Here is a 19872-nt window from a genome sequence, read left to right as displayed (position 1 = left end):
CTGGATGATTATCCCTCTGGGCTTGTCAACGCTGGACAGCTCATTTCTCTTCTTCTGACCCAAACGATGCACTGTATCAATGAGACTGGGGAGTCTGGTCTGCCGCTTAGGCAGGACTGATTGACATATGCTAATACTTCTTGTCGCACGTCTTGTTTGTCTGCCTCAGGTACCCCGAGTAAACGAAGATTCCATCTTCGTGAATAACTCTCCAATTCTGCCACACGCGATTCAACTGAATCCAGGCGAGCCTCATCATTACAGATACGTTTCTCAAGGACTGCAGATTTATGCTTAATATCCTTTATCTCAGCGCACGCAAAGTCGATCGTTTTCTTGAGCCCCCTCAATTTGCAGAGTATTACCCGAGATCAGTTTTTCCAACCCATCGGATCTAGAGTTAATGAGCTGCTAGGGCTGTTGAACTATGTCAGAAGTCTCCATTGCAGCAGCTGAGGTAGGTGAATGCACCGATTTACCTTTCTTTGGTACAGGTGATTTGCTGGGAGTAATGGGCAGAGGGGGAAATACTTCGTCAGCCGATATATAATCATGAAAGTTTTTCTCCAGAAAGTTTACGGTAGGCCTCTGACATGACTGTTGTCCCCCTTCGACTTTGTCTGATTTCTATCCCTTTTCCGATCTGTAGTTGCCGTTTAAACACATAAATTATGTGTAAGAGGTAACAGCCAACACCATTTGACTATAGGGTGTAATATTAAAGTAATCACTTTATATCAAATATCCATCCAAAATCAAGCGGTTTTCCTTTACAAACGCTTAAGGCGCCATCTTGGCTCGCCCTCACATTTAGTTTGCCCTTTGTTTTGCTGCCTCCAGCTAGTGCTGTGATGTCAGCAGACCCTAGTTACCTGTGGTTGGCCTAGTCATGCGTCCCTCAGAAAACAACAGGCCAATCAGAAGAGAGGCTCATGAATATTAATTAGACAGGCCAGATATGCTCATGAATATTAAGACCCTCCTGAGAAAGGGGCTGTAAAAATATAATGAGATGGTTTTTTGGTACTTATGCCGCAAATATATATTCTTAAGGACATCAAAACCTAAACTAAACTACAGAAAAGTGTACAAGGTACTGTTTCATTTGTTAAAATAATCTCAAACATCAGTTTTCAATTATTTATGCATTTGTAACTACAGGTTAAAGTATTTAATGTCCCCCAGAGCTGCATTAAACAGTGTGTAAATGCATTTTAATTCTACTTCTAATGCGGCTTCTGTGTTTCCTCTGCATTGCAAAGATAGATTTTGTTGATTTTGATTTAATTTGCTTGGTAACAGCCCAAAATGCAAGAATTTGACTCAAAAGATGGTGTACACTTTTAGAAGAAAGAAAATGGCTTAAATGTAAAAATGCCCATAAAACTTGTTGGAAAAGATTAATTTCTATCACTGCTGTGATCTGACCACACAGAATATGAAGAATATAAAAAAAATCAGGATTCAGCTGTCAGCACAATTAGAGAAAAGACATCAGAAAAAAAAAAAACTAGAGAGATTTGTGTGTGTGTGTGTGTGTGTCAGTGTATCCGCACAATATGGCCTCGCCTAGTAGCCACTGAGCTATGATAATATACACAGATCTAGCATATGTGATGTGTTTGTATATGATTTGGTAATATTGGAGAGCCTATACACTGGTCAAAATTGGCCCAACTTTTCCAATTTTTTTTTTGTGTTTGTTTATAATTGGTAGGTTGGTTGGTGGTCGATATTGTCGTAAATTCCTCTATTTTTTTTTAGTGTTTGTATATAGTTGTTTTGTTGCATTGTGTTACTGTTGATAAAATAATGAGGTCAAAGCTTGTGTTTACCTGTGTTTAACTCTGATGTGTATGATCACACAGGTGTGATTAGAAGGTTTGTGCATTATGTGATCAACTGCCAGAGACATACACGGTCAGTGTTTGGGTTATATATTGTTTTTATAGGTTTTTATTCAAGTTTCAGACATTTAAATACACATAACTACTGCAAAAATTATAAAACTACTACAAAAATTCATTTATTGTGTATGGTATGCAAATAATAAATTATTATCAGCAAAAGACTGGAAATGTTGTCCCAATTCTTACACTTTAAACTGCTTGAACTTGAAGAAAATATGATCATATTACCCCAATTTTACAGTCTCTGCACTGGCTACCTATTAATTTCCGTATCAGTTACAAAAATATTATTACTTACTTATAAGGCCCTTAATGGCTTAGATCCTGCGTACCTATGTAACTAGCCTTATACCACGCTACCAATCCATCACGCTCCCTAAGGTCACAAAACGCTGGACTTTTTGATAGTACCTATGATAGCAAAGTCCACTAAAGGAGGTAGAGCTTTTTCGCATTTAGCTCCCAAACTCTGGAATAGCCTTCCTGATAATGTTTCAGGTTTCAGACACACTGTTTAAATCTAGATTAAAAACACACCTCTTTGGCCAAGCATTCAAATAATGCATCTCATAACCTTGTACTGCAGTTATATCTGATCAAATGCGCATTATTATTATTTAGTTTAGGTTAAACTAATTAATTTTACTTGGCTGGAACAGCAGCTACGCTAATTATGTCTCTATTTGTTTCTGTGTGACTGGGATTTAGACAGGCTGCAGTCTGGATCCAGAACACCTGAGAAGAGATGATGCCATCCACTCAGAGGACCTCAGATGATGCTAACCCAGAGACAACATACAGAACTATCAAATATTGCTACAAGTGTGATTGCATCATATAATAATTGCTTAATAGTGTCTGGTTGACTATGTCTTATATTAATTTTTCTGAAATTTCTTGCCATATGCACATAAACTGACAGTCACCACTGATAAGCTATTACTAAATATTGTAGAAACTTAATTTTCTGTAAAGTTGCTTTGCAATGATTTGTATCGCAAAAAGCACTATTCAAATAAACTTTAACTGAATTGAAATGAATTTTTTTCGGAGTTATTTATATTAAAACTGCCTTTATTGCATCAGATAAATATGTCACTTTGCTCAGAGCTGCTTGGTTCGGGTTTGGGTTTGCGATCTCTAACCCAGGATAAAACCTGCTCCAGAGCAGGGTAGCTGTGTATTTACCATGGTAACAAAACCCAATCAAACCAACCTTCTTGAGTCTGAAAACGAAGAGCTTGCTCAAACTAAATGTAAACTTACCTTAGTAAAAACTGAAAAAAAGCTTTGTGCAACAGGCCTCTGGTACCTCCTCCATGATACTGTGAAACTGTGCTGGGAGACACACCAAACCTCCTTGTGACAGCACGTATGGATGTGCCATCCTGGAGGATGCAACCTGATTGGGTTGCAGGTACTGCCTCATGCTACAGATAGTGTCTAGGACCCTAATAAAACACTAAAGACAAATCAGTCAGGAAGAATAAAGAGAACAACTGTCTGTGGCCACCAATCAAAATCATTCCCTTTTTGGGGGCTGTCTTGCTGTTGCCTCTCCAGTGCACTTGTTCTCACCCTCGGGAAGAATCACATTCTGGGGCCCTCCTCCCACGTCGGGCCCTTGGAAACATCCTAACCCCCTCCACCTTACAGGACCGCTGTTGAGCAGTGTATGAATGTAAAATTGCTTGCACTCTCTGACAGTTTAAATGTGTTTTTTTCAGCTATATTTTCACACCCTTTGCTCTGTTCCTGTTTTCCTGTAATCTCAAGTAAGTTTCCTCATTTGTTAATTAGTCCTGCAACATCTGTTCAGTTTCAGTCAATTGTTTTCTCACTTCATTGTCCAGTCTCGTCTATGCTATGTGCAGTTGTTATTCTCCTGTGATCTCCTGAGTTTACAGTTTGTGGATTTATAATAAATACTGTTTTTCTCCATCTCCTTCGTCATGTGGCTTTACTACAGCAATACGTGATAAACAGAACCTATAAGTAATAATTAGCATAGGATAAGTGCCAGCTCACATTATGGTATTGTAAAACCAAGTCAATGTTAATGTTATCTCAAGTGCATAAAAAAGTCACTTTCCCAGAATCTATGATGTAGTGATATCAGATGTTAGATAGCCTTACACCACTAAATGTAGTACTTTTAGATTTAAGTAGCTTAAGTGGGCTTAAATATTAATATTTAGTTTTGGTCATACTATTTTACTGGCACCAGCCCATTTCACCTTAACAATAAAAAAATTATCATGGAAAATTTTTGAATAAATAAGAATTACATAAATTATAGGAAGTTGTAGTCTGACCAATATGAAGGATTTGTGAGATATCATTAACTTTAAGAGCCTCTTAATGTATTATCAGCACAAGTAAGACGTGTAATAAAATTGGTTTTATTAACAAAGGATAGACGAGTAACTAAAGCGCAAAAGATTGATAAATGCAAATGACTGAGTTGGATGTTACTACACTGCAAAAAAAAAATTGGTTTTATTGATAAAGGGTAGGGAGTAGTAAGTGAGGTTTTTGCTGTTGTACGAGTTTGCATGTGATTTTTTTCCATCGTGTGGAAATCGTGTATGCTTGTATGGTCGCGGCTCGTATCATGTGCGAGGAATTACGAGCCGAGCAAAGTGCCTTACGAGCACCCGACCTCCCGATCATTTTTAAAACATGTCTAAAAAGTTCGTGAGCTATCGGTTTCGAATTCGTGACATGTGTGCGGTTGAACGAGCCGATTTGTTGATCTATCTGAAGTTGACCAATCACGAACTAGGAAAACCACAGAAGAAAGACGAAGACGGCAGCGCCACAGCGAATGTGGACTATTGACCAAGAAGATAACCTCGCTGAACTCTGGCAGGAAGGAACAGCGAGCACTGTATGATGTTTCTAGCAGCGTGTACCATGCTTTTAATTCTCTCTCTCTCTCTCTCTCTCTCACACACACACACACAAAATTTATGTCAAATGTCATTTGGCATATGTGGTTTATGAGGTCATTGTGACTTTTTGATGGTTTACGGGGACACACCTTTCCCAATATCCAATCGACATGAAAGTCGTGTCAAAAAATTTCATTTGATCTACAAAAGACAAATCATGCTTCAAAAAAACAATTTCACTTTCATAACACACAGATATTAAATATGTGACATTTCACAGGCTTGCGGGGTCGGGCCAAATTGTGGTTTATGAGGACACCTGGTTTATGAGGCCACTTTTACACACAACACACAAACCTAGCCTCAATCCTGGGTTAAGGGGACTGACAAACATTAGTTTGCTCTGCTACTGAAAGAAGGGTCTTCATGACAATAGCACAGCTCCTGGCTTTCCCCAACTAAACTCCTGCATAAACCAGTTCAATTATAAAAAATAAAAAAAAAACTATTTCACAAGTGATTTGTAGCCTAATTTATGCAGTAAAATATTATATATGATCTGGGATTATTAAAAGAAACTGTACCTTTGAAGAACAATGTAAATGCTTGGAAATATTTAACATCTTTAATTCCATTCATTATTTGTAGCGTGCCTGCCGTCCAATAATCACACTTAAGTTTTGTGTTTTGTTACTTTTAATCAGAAATAAAGTATCAGCTTTCAAATTCTATCAGTTTTATCACAAAATTCAAAATGTTTTTTTTTTTTTTTAGTTCAGCCACAGAGAGACGTCAGAAAACAGTGTCACATAAAGCTTCATTTTTAATGTTTGTTTGAAGAAATTGGTCATGGGAATGAGCAAGGAGACATGCGGAAATGCAGACTTAGAAAATGTGTACTCAATGAAATCATGATGTGGGGTGGCTTATCTTGTTACAATGTCTTGAGCAGTTCAGTTCTGTATTGGTAGTTGTAGCCATTGCAGTGTGAATGTCATTGCAGTGGAAGAATGTGTCAGCGTGGACACGCATTGTCTACACCAAGCATAGTTCTGCCTCGTTGTAGTTTTAGTTGATGCAACAGGTGTAAATATTTATTGTAAAGTTGGACGTTGCAAAGTCTGAGATCTTTTCGTTTTAACTAATTTAATGTATTCTATTTAAAAGTGTAAGTCACTTATTGCAACTATTCGTTGATTAAATTAATACAATCAATGTCAAATCTGCAATTGTGCTGATATTCAAGAAACAACAGTACTGGTAGTCTCATGTTGCTTAACTAGGCTATATCAAACTATTAATGTAAAAACTCAATTTTTAATGCAGTGTTTGTTGTATATATTTCTCAGAACAAATGGTGTGACTGTTACCTGTTACTGTCACATTATTCATGATCAACTGAGGCAGTTCAGGTGTTTTTTTTTTTTTTTGTTTTTTTTACATTGCTGATTGCTTTTTTCTTGATGCTTAACAAAACCTTAAAACCATAAAATAAAATAAAAAATCAACAGTATTAGAAAGTAAGAAAAACATGTTTAATAAAAATCTTTTTGATTGGGTAAAAAAAAAAAACATTTTCACTCACAGGAATTAAAAACTTTACTTTTAAAAACAGTAAATCATTTAAGAAGACTCACTCGATGACAAAACGTTACTTGTAGAAACAGCAATAAGATTACATTCTAGTGCTGTCAAAAGACTAATCACGATTAATCGCATCCAAAATAAGTTTTTGTTTACATAATGAATGAGTGCGTACTGTGTATATTTATTATGTGTGTGTGTGTGTATATATATATATATATATGTGTGTGTGTGTATATATATATATATATATATATATATATATGTGTATATGTATATATATGTGTATAGATTGTGACGAGTTAGCTGCCTCCTCCCTGATAATCACCGGCACCCCGTCCTAAATCGCCGCCCTTCACCAGGCTCCTGATAGGAGTGGGTGTGTGAGAGAGGAGGGGCGCTGGACGAGTTAGGGCTGGCGGCGTGTGATGGGGCGCACCTGAAGGAAATGGAGCCTCATCACCGCCGCTGTTTAAAAGCCCAACGCGCCTCTCCTCGGGAGACCGGTCTCTTCCCCGTGCATGCACACTGGTGTCCTCGTGGGTCCAGGAAGGGTGCGTTGAGGGACTCCAGCGCCACCGGAGACGTGAGCTGCCGGACCCGCGGTCCGGATGAGGACCGCACCCGTGTACACGGCCATCAGGCCAGAATGCCAGGCCGTCCATCCCCTGAAGGTGCCGCGGCCAAAGAGAAGGATGCGGCCGCTAGAAGGAGCCGCCGCCACTCGCGCCCCGGACCCAAGAGGGGAGCGCGTGCGGCCACCGGACTCCGCCCCTTACCTGGACCCTTCCCTCCGTGAACACTGCCAGACCCCCGCAGCACGACGAGGACACCAGATTCCCTGTTGTTTTGGACACTGTTCCCCTTTTGGACACTTTATTCCCCCTTTTTTTTTGGTTTTTCTGTTAAATAAAAACCTCTCCGAGGCCTGACGCCACGCCCACTGTGTCTGTCGTTGGCTCGTCCCGTCACAGTGGTGGAGAATGCGGGCAAGGCGGAGCCAACGACAGACACAGTGGGCGTGGCGTCAGGCCTCGGAGAGGTGAATAAAGTGTCCAAAAGGGGAACAGTGTCCAAAACAACAGGGAATCTGGTGTCCTCGTCGTGCTGCGGGGTTCGTGGGGGGTCTGGCAGTGTTCACGGAGGGAAGGGTCCAGGTAAGGGGCGGAGTCCGGTGGCCGCACGCGCTCCCCTCTTGGGTCCGGGGCGCGAGGGGCGGCGGCTCCTTCTAGCGGCCGCATCCTTCTCTTTGGCCGCGGCACCTTCAGGGGATGGACGGCCTGGCATTCTGGCCTGATGGCCGTGTACACGGGTGCGGTCCTCATCCGGACCGCGGGTCCGGCAGCTCACGTCTCCGGTGGCGCTGGAGTCCCTCAACGCACCCTTCCTGGACCCACGAGGACACCAGTGTGCATGCACGGGGAAGAGACCGGTATCCCGAGGAGAGGCGCGTTGGGCTTTTAAACAGCGGCGGTGATGAGGCTCCATTTCCTTCAGGTGTGCCCCATCACACGCCGCCAGCCCTGACTCGTCCAGCGCCCCTCCTCTCTCCCACACCCACTCCTATCGGGAGCCCGGTGAAGGGCGGCGATTTAGGACGGGGGGTGCCGGTGATTATCAGGGAGGAGGCAGCTGACTCGTCACAAAATATATATATATATATATATATATATATATATACACACAAACATATATACAAGCACGTATGTATATAAGAAAAATTTTGTTTATATATAAAATAAATCCTAATATAAATATATAAATGTATATACATGTAAATATTTTCAAAATATATACTATATCTGTGTGTATAAAGTATAAAAAACGTAAAAAACGTATTTTGGAATGTGATTAATCTTTTGACAGCACTTTACATTAAATTGCATTCAGAATATTGTCACTTGTGACTGGAGTAACAAAACTTTACTTCTAAAAATGTAAAGTAATTTAAATAGTAATTAATAAAACTCCATGCGTTTTAAGGTTACCACTCGGTTACGGACAAAGTCTCTAATATTTTGGACCGTCCGGTGTTGTAGGACTGGATTCTCTGAATTTTTGCAGACCTCACACTCTCTCATCGATGCCAAGCGACCTTTAGTTATGTGTTGTCTGAAGTGTCGCATAACAGCATTCACCTCAGATTTTTTCCATGGCCTTTTGGCTGTCCGTTTTCCTCTGCTAGAGACTGAAAAGAAACAATGATAAATTGTTAGCATTACTGCCTACCATTTTTTGTGCCTTTTTGTTTAACCAGACCTGCTTCCCTGGCTGAACTAACACAAAGATTTGTGTAATTAAGTAATGTTTACTCAAATTGAGAATGATTGTGTTTGTATTTAAGAACAGGTAAGCCAACTCAAAATTAAATGGGATTGTATGCCCATATGGCTACTTCAAATGTGAAATTATGACCCGGTTTCATAGACAGGGCTTATCCTAAACCAGGATTAGGCCACAGTTCAATTAGGACATTTAAGACATTTTTATAAACATGCCCTTAGAAAAAAAAAACATTACTGTTGTGCATCTTAAGACAAAACAAAAACACTGACATGTTTTAGAATCAATCAGTGAAAGTTTCTTTCAGCTGAATTAGCTCAGATTTACATTTTAGTCTAGGACTAGGCTTAAGCCTTGTCTGTGAAATGGGGGATATACCTATAAACAGTTTTAAGTGTTTTTTTCCCCATTTTTCTTTATAATTCTTTTTAATTTATATGTCATGCGTGCAGAGATGAGAGCAGAGAACAGTGTGCAGCGCACAGAGAGATGAAATAGTTCATTACTGGAACTCAAGCCGTTTTAGTTGAAGAACCCTGATCTAGATATTACATTAATAAAATTCAAATTAAATTAGAATTTAAACCCAACTTTACCATACCATTGTTTTCAGAGAAAGATTTCTTTCAGTGTTTGGTCCATCAGATGTGTCCTTCGGGCACAGTTTCCTCCTTTTCAAAGGCTCTGTGGATATGGATAGGCAAATCATCGTTTTACAATGCTTTGAGGTGTAAACCACTGGGCAATACTGCAGTTGTAAGATGAATGAATGGCAACTCTAAAACAATAGTCTATTGACGCTTTCCCCGCCATTGACAAGCTATCTCATATTGCATGAGAAAACGCGGGTTAGCCTATTACAGGTTACTGTGTTGTAGGTATATTACAGTGCATCTCAATAAATTAGAATGTCGTGGAAAATTTCATTTATTTCAGTAATTCAACTCAAATTGTGAAACTCATGTATTAAATAAATTCATTGCACACAGATTGAAGTAGTTTAAGTCTTTGGTTCTTTTAATTGGCTCACATTTAACAAAAAACCCACCAATTCACTATCTCAACAAATCAGAATACTTCATAAGATCATTGACAATACTCCATAATCCATTGAAGTCCATTATATGACGAAAAAAAAATCCTGAAATGTTTTCATCAAAAAACGTAATTTATTTTCCACTGAAGAAAGAAAGACATAGATATCTTGGGTGGCATTGGGGGTAAATGATTAGGGAAATTTTCGTTTTGGGGTGAACTAATCCTTTTACCTTCCTCTGATTCATAGGTGTGATTGGCAAAGGACAAAAAAAAGCAGGAAAATATAAGGCGCACCTATCATGACGCGGCGACAGCACGAGTGATTATCGGGTAGTTAGGACATCACACAAGATTTGTGTCAACACAGAAAACATTTCATCACTGGATAGGTTTTGTTCGTTTATTTAAAGTGTGCTTTCTGTCAGCTGAATGTGCGGCACGCTTTTCAGAGAAGATAAGGCAACGTTATTTTAGTACAATTCACACCCAGCGGTAATTCAGGGGGAAAAAAAATCTCCGAATGCAGTCAATGATCTTATCTATATCACTCACCGATTAAATAAGGCTTTCCACTTATCACTCCACGCCGGTTCTGTTACTGAAGAATCCAACACGAGACAACGATATGGCACAACCAAACTGTTACATGATTGGCTGGTAGCGTGTCACTCCCTATGTTGCTAGGTTACCAGAGAGCGAGTGCCTTTGTTCATTTATCCAAACTTGTTTCGCAACCTCTGGTTTCCTCCGACGAAGAAAAAAAAAATATTGATCGTTTTATCTAACGCATTTTTTATTGATATCAATTATATGTCTATCGTGATACATATCGTTATCATTTTATCGATTGATATCGATTACATGTCTATCGTGATACATATCGTTATCGTTTTATCGCACAGCTCTTGTGAGGTCGTATTTATTTTTCAACGTGCAAAAATTTGGAAGTGTGCAAATACCTTGAGGGTGAGAAAAATTGTGAATTTTCGTTTTTGGATGAAATATCCCTTTAACCAAATCCTCTACACCTTCTCATGTAAGCATACAAATACAAGAAGAACCCTAATTGGTATGCTGACACTTTTTTTATATTCAAAATACATACCATTCATTTCAGCAGGAGCATCTTCCTGCAGTATATTTTCAGCAGGAATGGTTTCCTCATCTTCACTGTCATCCTCCTCCTCCTCCTCCTCTGTGAAATCTTAAAAAAAAAAAAAAAAAAAATGTATGTTCGGTTTCAATAACAATTAAGACTTAACAGCTACAAACATGAATTATGGCTTCATAATAATTATTAAAGGTCTTTCTACATTATAGACCTGTTAAGATTGTAGGGATGAGAATCTTGAGGCACCTCATAATTTAATCCGAGTCACAATTTAATTTCAACAAAAATCTTGACCAACATTTTAAATGGTTATTTTAACCATTTATACATTTTTAAATTAAGCACTTAAATTTTGCCCTTTTAAAATACTGTAAGTGGAATACAGTAACACACAGGTCTTCAACCCTGCTCCTGTGGACCCACTGTCCTGCAAAGTTTCTTTCCAACCAGCTCCAGCACAACTGGTTTTTGACTTCTCAAGTGATCCTGAAGACCTTGATTTCCTGATTCAGGTGTGTTTGATTAGGTTTAGAGCTGAGCTCTACAGGAAAGTGGGTCCCCAGGAGCAAGATGTGGACCTCTGCTGTAACAGTTGATTAAGGACCACAAGAAGGAGTAATAACAAACAAAAACATAACATTTGACAATAAAATTTAGCATAACTTGGCGGTAAATACCTCCAATTTGATCAAGTGATTTTCCGTGCAGCTCACGTAGCTTTCCCCTTTCCAGTGCAAGCAGCAACTTTGAATTTTTTCCACTTTATATAGTGGGCCCAGACAGTTGGTAGAATTGTCTATGAACTGATATGTCATGTCCTAAAAAGTCAGCAAGCTGATCTAGCTCATTGTCTTTTAAGTTTAAAATTTGGGACGTGGTTGCGATTTCTTTGCGTAGATGAGTGGACCGTAAATAATCGGGTTTTTTTGCACCACATTCAACTGCAAGTCGTCTGAGACATTGATGTCCTCAGTAGTACGTGAGGCAGTGTGGTACAGCGAATAAGTATTGATTTTCATCTGGCACACCACATTCCTTTCTCTTTGCAATCATCAGTTTGAGGGCAGTTGACATTTCGGGAGTTAGCAGAACTGCAACTTTTCTCCCTCTCTTCTCTTTAAGTTCTACACGCTCAAAATAGTTACACAGCTTCTGTTCGTATTCCGACAGCCCCATTCCTTCATGTGTGTTTGAGTGATCTCGTTCAAGAAAATTCCTGAGTTTCATCTTTGACACCTCTCCCATGCATCTTCTGTTGAAGAGGACAATTTTGGTCAATGTTGTATTTGCTAGACTAGAATAGTTCTGTACCGTTGCCTCCTTCTTTAGTTCTGCATTTGCCAATTCTGCCCTTTTGTCAAGATGCTTGTGAAGCTTTTGGATGTCTTCAGTGAGTGGTAGACTATCTGGTTTATTGTACTTCAAATCACTAATGGTACTCGGAGCACAGTGTGAAATGTACTCAGACCATTTGGCCTGATAAAGTTTCTGGAATGCTTCTGACGATTTAATGAGGTCCTCGTTTCCAGCCATTAAAGCATGACAACGTATAATGTCACTCACTTTTAAAAGAGAGTGTCCTATTTTCAAGGCAAGGCTTGGAATTTTGTAACTGTTGTTGTCTTTGTCAAATCCTGCTGTCTCCTTTACCGCCTCAATGACCTTCATAAAGTTGCTTGGTATTATAGCATCCTCTAGAGTTTGGATTGAGGACTTTCTTTGCAAAGATTGTAAGAAACGTCCAAGTTGGCGGGTTTTTTGACGTATATAGTCATGCTTTGATGCATCATGACCATGTTTACTATAAAGAGACTCTGCAAAGCGTAACAGGCTAAAGTCGTTGCGAACAACATCTGAAATCTCGTCGTCATGCATGCGACTTAACATTTTAAGCACGCCATCTTCAGTGCTAGAGCACGCAGATTTTACCAGTGCAGCAAGGCCAATTACTCGCTTTCTGCCATGACGTTCAGAGTCCCCATGTTCGTCGGAGCACCTCTTCATGTGTCTCCACAACTCGGTCCGTAAAAACATCCCCTTGCAGTGGATACAGTACTCATAGTTTTTAACGTCACCTTTAGCCTTTCGTTTGACTTTGAGTGAACCAGATCCATTCTTTAGAACCTCATTGTTGTGCATGAAGTTTCCCTTATTCCTAAGCTTCTCAAGCAATTCCTTTCTGTTTTTGACCTGACAGGGAGACTAAGAGCCTTTGCAATGTCACTGTCCTCCTTTATGTGTGTTCTGAAGTGTCGTGCTATTTTGAAAACTGGCTTTTGGCAAAACAAAGCAAAATTTTGCCCTCCAGTTGAAACAACAGTTTTATCTTCTGAAGTTTTATCTGCTGATTTTTTTGATCTGTTGACTGGTCTTGTAGGGTCAACAAATAGTGATGTATTTGTAGGGTCATCGTCTGTATCTGATTCGGAGTCTGGAATGTATTCTGGATCTTGTTCCTCATCAGAATCTCTGTCAGTTTCCTCCTGATTTATTTAAAAAAAAAAACAAGTTAAAAAAACAAAACCAACAATTGAAGGGATACTCCACCCCAAAATAAAAAAAAATTGTCAATCACATGTCCCGATGTCATTCTAAACCCGTTTCGGACCACAAATTAAGATATTTTGGATGAAAACCGGGAGCCTTATGACTGTCCCATTGACTGTATAGTAAATTGTCTTGCATACTTTTCTGGACCTTGACAGTGTAATTTACTTGGCAGTCAATGGGACAGTCAAAAGACTCTCAGTTTTCATCCAAAATAGCTTAAATTGTGTTCTGAACACAAACTAAGCTTTTATGGTTTAGGAATGACAATGGGGGTAAGTGATTAATGACAATTTATATTAAAAAAAATTTTTTTAATTTTTTTTTGGCGCAAACATAATTTATTCTGAAGCAATCGTCTCATCGGTGCTCTGTCAGGTATTACTTTAATCAGCATATTCGTGATATTTGCCTTAAATTGATTGCTGTTTTTAACTTTATGAAGAACAATATTCTCATAACCTGATTAAATGTACATGTCACCATTTATGTCAAATTAAGTTAGAATAATAAGACACTATATGGTTTTTACTATTCAAATTAAATCAGTATTAACAAACTCCATCTTTCCACTGCAGAGAAAACACAGAAGCTGCATTGAAAGTGCCATTTAGATGTATTTACCCAGACTGTTTAATGAAGATAAGAGGTTCCTTAAATTAATTTACTCAAAATTGCAAATGCATAAATATTCTTATTAGATTAATGTTTTACTTTTGTTGACATACGAATATGAAATGTTGGAAAAATGCAATACTACTTTTAAATATGAAATGAAACCACCACTAGGTGGTGGCAAGTCACTGTCTTAATGAGTGTATCATTGATTCAACCAATTCGTTCAAACGGCTATTTCATTCAATAAATTAAGCAAGTAACTGTCTTTATGAATGGCTCACTGAATCATTGACTCGTTCAAAAATGTTGAATAATTCAGTAACGAATGACTGTGTGTGTTGCTCGGAGATGCACGACTGTTCTGCTGTGGATTTGGTTAGAATTATTTTCACTAGCAAAATGGAGCAAAAAAACGATCAATAATCTGTCTAAAATATAAATCAGTTAATATTACTTGTTTCTTGAACTAAAGTTGTATAAAAATCAGTATCACATTTGCAATCGTGCTGAAATTCGGGAAAACATGACTCTTGGTTGTGTGATGTTGCATATATTATATAGAATATTTATCTTTTTTTCTACCGCAGTATGTTTGCTCATGTTTGTTTGTGTGTGCTGTTGCGCTTATAGTGTTATTTCTCCGCGAGTTAGACAGGCTGCACGAGCCTCAACTGACGAGACTGTCAATACATTCTATAGCCCTATTCGCACGGGATTAGTATTACCTGGTGACCTCCCCCGCAAATGACCAACCATATTTCGCCAAACACTAAGGTCCTGTGATAATATTAGTCCCGTGCAAATCGACATCTCTGTGATTTGGCCTGCATTTCACAGGTCGTATATAATTTTTTCGAGGTTTTTGTTTCCTGTGCACCTTTTTATCCATCTTTCACAAAGAATGGAGTTGCATTGGAGTGTTTGATAGTATTTAGGGTGCTGTCATCATATCGCTACACCATGCAATTTGCAGAAAGAGAAAGCTGAAAGTAATAAAATCACAATCATTATCGACAAAGTTTCAGTGCTGCCCTAGTTATTGTTACATGTTTGATCGGGCAAGTATAAATTCTTTTTCACTTGCCCCTTCACAAAATCCACTTGTCCCGGAAAAGTGTTAATGTCGAGCCCTGATACACACACACACACACACACACACACATATTTATCTCCCCTTCCAGTAAAGCATTGCCAAAATATAACACTTACCCAAGTCTTTTTTGTTTTTTATCTTTTGAATGGAAACAGTACACGTGCCATGTAGTACTACACACTGTTAAAAATAAAATAAAAATAAATTGTGATGAGAAAAATTCACAATTCTTCACACAGTCAACCTTTTAAATAAAAAATCTCTAACATAACAATGAATAATGATTGGTACAATTTTGGATTTGTGTAATAACTGGCCATAAAATGAGCCTAAATGCTGGCAAAATACATGATTTAGTTGATCTGTGCTCTGCTGGGTAATCTAGAACTGTATTTGTAGCTCTATTTACTTCGGTAACACTAAATCCAGTTTGAGAAATACAAAAAATATAAACCTATGGCATAATATTATATATATATATAAACACATTTTTTCCTGTGATACAACCCCCTGACCACTGGCTAGTAATTTTTTTTGTTTAACTTGCCAGACTATCTTTGTAATATGTCTAGACAATACATTTCACAACATTAAATATATTCACTGAATCTCATGATTATTTTTAAACTAACCTTTACATCTCAGCCCCCACCACTTCAGCGGTGAAAATGGTCCATAGCAAACTGAACATTTCGCAAGTGAAGTCATCTCCTCTTTGCTAATTTGATGTGTCTTACAACCTTAAGAAAATGCACATTGAATTAATCTGAAATCTAATTTAAAATCAAATTTTCACATTTCTTTATTTGCCAATAAACAAACAATAAGATGAAAATGACAAACTATTTCAGCGCAAAACAAAGGTCCACTAGTGTGAACACTTCTGTCCACACTCACTGCCAAGAATTATACTTCGAAAGGCTTGCACACACTGATCAGAATGTGGAAAAGTGAAGGATTCTCTGGGCTTTACATTTGCATATCAAAATAATAGCAAATTTGAATGCTATTTTGAATGCTAATATTTTGAGATTTTAAATTGATTATACACAGATTCTCAATAATGTTTACAGGAATCCGCAAATGTTCACAAATCTAAGACCTTTTACACATTTACACATCTTAATATGGACACATGGGTTGATTTACAGATTCATAACTCTACACTTACAAATAATTGCTACAATAATACAACCATACAGTTGTGCTCAAAAGTATTCATACCCTTGGTAAATATGATCAAAGGAGGCTGTGAAAATAAATCTGCATTGTTAATCCTTTTGATCTTTTTAAAAAATTCACAAAAATCTAACCTTTCATTGAACTAAAACAACTGAAAATGGGGGGAAAATCTCATTATGATTTTTGTTTTTGTTTTTTCTAAAATACACGTTGGACACGATTATTGACACTCCTAGAAATTCTTATGAGTACAATATCTCTGAAGTATATTCCCATTCATATTTAATTTTGAGCACATGGGTAATTATGAACATATAATTATTCAGCCATGGCTTCCTGTCGCACAGGATTATAAATATGAGGACATTTCAACTATCAGGGCAGTAATTAAGAGATTCCAGTCAACATAAAATATTACAAATCTGCCTGGAAGAGGGCGTGTTTCTTTATTGCCCTAATGCATGGTGAGGAGAGTTTGAGTGGCTAAAGACTCTCCAAGGACCACAGCTGGAGAACTCCAGAAAATAGTTGAGTCTTGGGGTCACAAAAATTATCAAACAGCCCCTACAATACCACATGTTGTTTGGGAGGGTTTCAAGAAAAAAAAAAATGCTCTCATCCATCTCTAAAAACAAACTCCAGCATATTCAGTTGTCAGACAAGACAGGAATTACAAATTGGCTTCTATTATCAGATGAAGCTAAAAAAATGAGCTTTTCAGCTGCAAACACTCAAGATGGGTTTGGTGAACACAGAGAAAAAAAGTACCTCATGTGTACAATGAACTATACTGCTGTATTTTTGATGTTGTGGGCCTATATTTCTGCTGGAGGTCCTGGACATCTTATTTAGATACATGGCATCGTGGATTCTATCAATTACCAACAGATAAAACATTTAAAAACCGACTGTCCATGCTAGAAATCTTTAAATGGATCAAGGTTGGATCTTCCAACAGGTCAATGATCCACAAACAAACATCAAAATAAAACCAAAAATGGGTCACTGAGCACAAAACAAATATTCTGCCATGGCCATTCCAGTCCCCTGACCTGAACCTTATAGAAAATGAGTGTGAACTGAAGAGAAGAAGCACCAACATGGAGCTGGGAATATGAAGGATCTGGAGAGATTCTGGATGAAGGAATGGTCTCTGATCTCGTCAGGTGTTCTCCAAACTCATCAGGCATTATAGGAGAAAGGGTCTGGAGAGATTCTGGATGAAGGAATGGTCTCTGAAAGTACTGAATAAAGGGTATGATTAATTGTGGTCAATGTGTATTAGAGAAAAATATTTTATTTTATAATGAGATTTTCCCTCCATTTTAAGTTCTTATTTTCCAATGAAAGGTTAGGTTTTTGTAAATTTTTTAAATAAAAGATCAAGAGGATTAATGATCCATATTTATTTTCACAACCTTCTTTAATCATATTTACCAAGGGTATGAATAATTTTGAGCACAAATGTAGCTAGATTTGTTTGGGCATGCGTTCTACTTAAATGAATATGGAAGCATTAGAGCCACTCAAAACACTGCCAATTACATACTCCCCAAAATTTATGAGCACGATAAATGTAGTCTGACTTTGGAAGGCTAGCTGGAACCCTTTTACAATAATATTATAATTATACTTTATAGCAACTATAGAAACTATTCAATGGAAATACTGCAATGCAGTAGGGCATGCTGAGTCTAATACCATGTGGACTATGATGAACCTTTTCATGGTAAAGAGGACATATGATGCATTTCATGTTTCTTTTACTTGTATGTCATCTGCAAAGTTATAAAAGCTTATAGTGTCCCACAAATATATTTAGTCAATATAACAGAGGACATTCATTCATACCTTCCTAAAGATTTCATGGCACCAAGATCTTGCCACACCCCTAATGACCAGTTTAAAGCCTATTTTAGGTTTATTTTAGGATATACATCAAAAAGACTTGCATGCTGCTAGCACAATTTAATGATTTTAGTGTGAGTCAGAAATTGACTCAAAACCAGACAAAGATTACACAGAGCATGCCTGGCCTAAGGGGCATTACATTTCTGACATGCTTGAGGTGTTCAGGCAATTAAAATGCACTTGGTCATCTGGCCATACTGGTGAATTGGAAAGTTACAATAATGAACAATATGTGAATATTAAAGAATGTTAATCTATTCCGTTACACCCAATAAACATAATAATGAACTTTTAAAACAGCATCATATGACCCCTTTAAAGCAAAGAAAACACAACTATTTTAATTGGTTCAGTTGATTTTTACCTCTAGATGTCTCTCTCCTCCTCATTCCTAATGTTCTTCTCTTCCCTCTTTCTCTTCCTTCCTCTCTCTTTTTCAATAGATTAAACATTATAAGGAAAAAGAAAACAATTGTGGTAATCAGTAATACACATGTTGGTATTGTCATTGTCTTACTCTGTTGTTATTTCATTTGATATAAGGTTGATATCAAGACTGCAGACCGGTCATGTATAGAGATGTCAGTATTTGATAAAAAAAATAAATAAATAAAAGATTTCCTTTTTTTTTTTTTTTTTTTAATACTGTCATTTTCTAGTCATTAAATTTAACCTTTGATGGATACCATTGGGATAAGTACACAAGTCAGAAAAATTATCTAACCTTATCCAATCCGTGGTATCATTTGTTGATTCATTTTTTTGATTTAGTGTGAAAGTGGGGGGGGGGGGGGGAAAGCTCCTTTTTCGGTTTTTTTCGAGAATTCGGCTTAAATTTTTAACTTAAAAAAAGTTAAGTTCAAAAGTTTTTCATTCAAGGGCAGAAAAATTATTAAACAGCTTGAATATTTGATTTCTACAATGTGGGCAAGAAATAAACGCCCATTTCTGCTGATTGGTCAGCCGAAAATCAAACCATTGCCTTCATCAGTTCTTCCGCAGTTTCACGCAGCAGAATAATAGTCCTCTGCTGCTGCACGTGTATGGAATCTTAACACATTATTGCAACTACATTTCATCAAACAAACAGAATAATAAATAGCTAGACAACTCGCACCAGTGTAGAGTCTAGACAGGGCTTTCTTCTGTGTTGACCAGCGGTTCTCAAAGTGATGGGGGTCCGTGAAATAATTTGCTATAGCCTATCATACAGGTGCATCTCAATAAATTAGAATGTTGTGGAAAAGTTTTTTTTTCAGTAATTCAACTCAAATTGTGAACTTTTTTATTAAATAAATTCAATGCACACAGACTGAAAGTAGTTTTAAGCACACAGACTTTTTAATTGTGATGATTTTGGCTCACATTTAACAAAAACCCACCAATTCACTATCTCAACAAATTAGCATATGGTGACAATGCCAGCAGCTAATCAACTCAAAACACCTGCAAGGTTTCCTGAGCCTTCAAAAGTGGTGTTAACAATCATTGACACCCCTTCACAAGGAGTGTAAGTCACAAAAATTCATGGGCCAATCAGCCTGGCTGTTCACAGGAGTGCTTGTATCCAAGCATGTTTAAGGCAGAAAAGTGAGTGGAAGAAAAAAAAAGTGTGGGAAGACAAAGATTGCAAACCAACCGAGAGAACCACACAGCCCTTATGAGGATTGTCAAGCGAGATCGATTCAAGATTTTGAGTGA

The 19872-nt window shown here is 37.8% G+C and overlaps 1 protein-coding gene across 1 annotated transcript; it reads right to left on the bottom strand.

The window, feature by feature from the left end:
• Window positions 1–8209: 8209 nt before the first annotated feature.
• On the bottom strand, window positions 8210–18732 carry LOC122143828. Its single transcript, XM_042754425.1, has 7 exons — window positions 18536–18732; window positions 15711–15818; window positions 15195–15258; window positions 11498–13303; window positions 10815–10913; window positions 9273–9355; window positions 8210–8576 (listed from the first exon to the last, which is right to left on the bottom strand). The coding sequence occupies exon 4, from the start codon at window positions 12957–12959 to the stop codon at window positions 11790–11792; it is 1170 nt and encodes a 389-aa protein (XP_042610359.1). The 5' UTR covers window positions 12960–13303; window positions 15195–15258; window positions 15711–15818; window positions 18536–18732; the 3' UTR covers window positions 8210–8576; window positions 9273–9355; window positions 10815–10913; window positions 11498–11789.
• Window positions 18733–19872: the final 1140 nt, after the last annotated feature.

Source organism: Cyprinus carpio, unplaced genomic scaffold (assembly GCF_018340385.1).
Source record: "Cyprinus carpio isolate SPL01 unplaced genomic scaffold, ASM1834038v1 S000006514, whole genome shotgun sequence".
Lineage (NCBI taxonomy): Eukaryota > Metazoa > Chordata > Actinopteri > Cypriniformes > Cyprinidae > Cyprinus > Cyprinus carpio.
The sequence above is the reverse complement of the archived record's forward strand: the minus strand, read 5'-3'. Positions and strand labels throughout refer to the sequence as shown.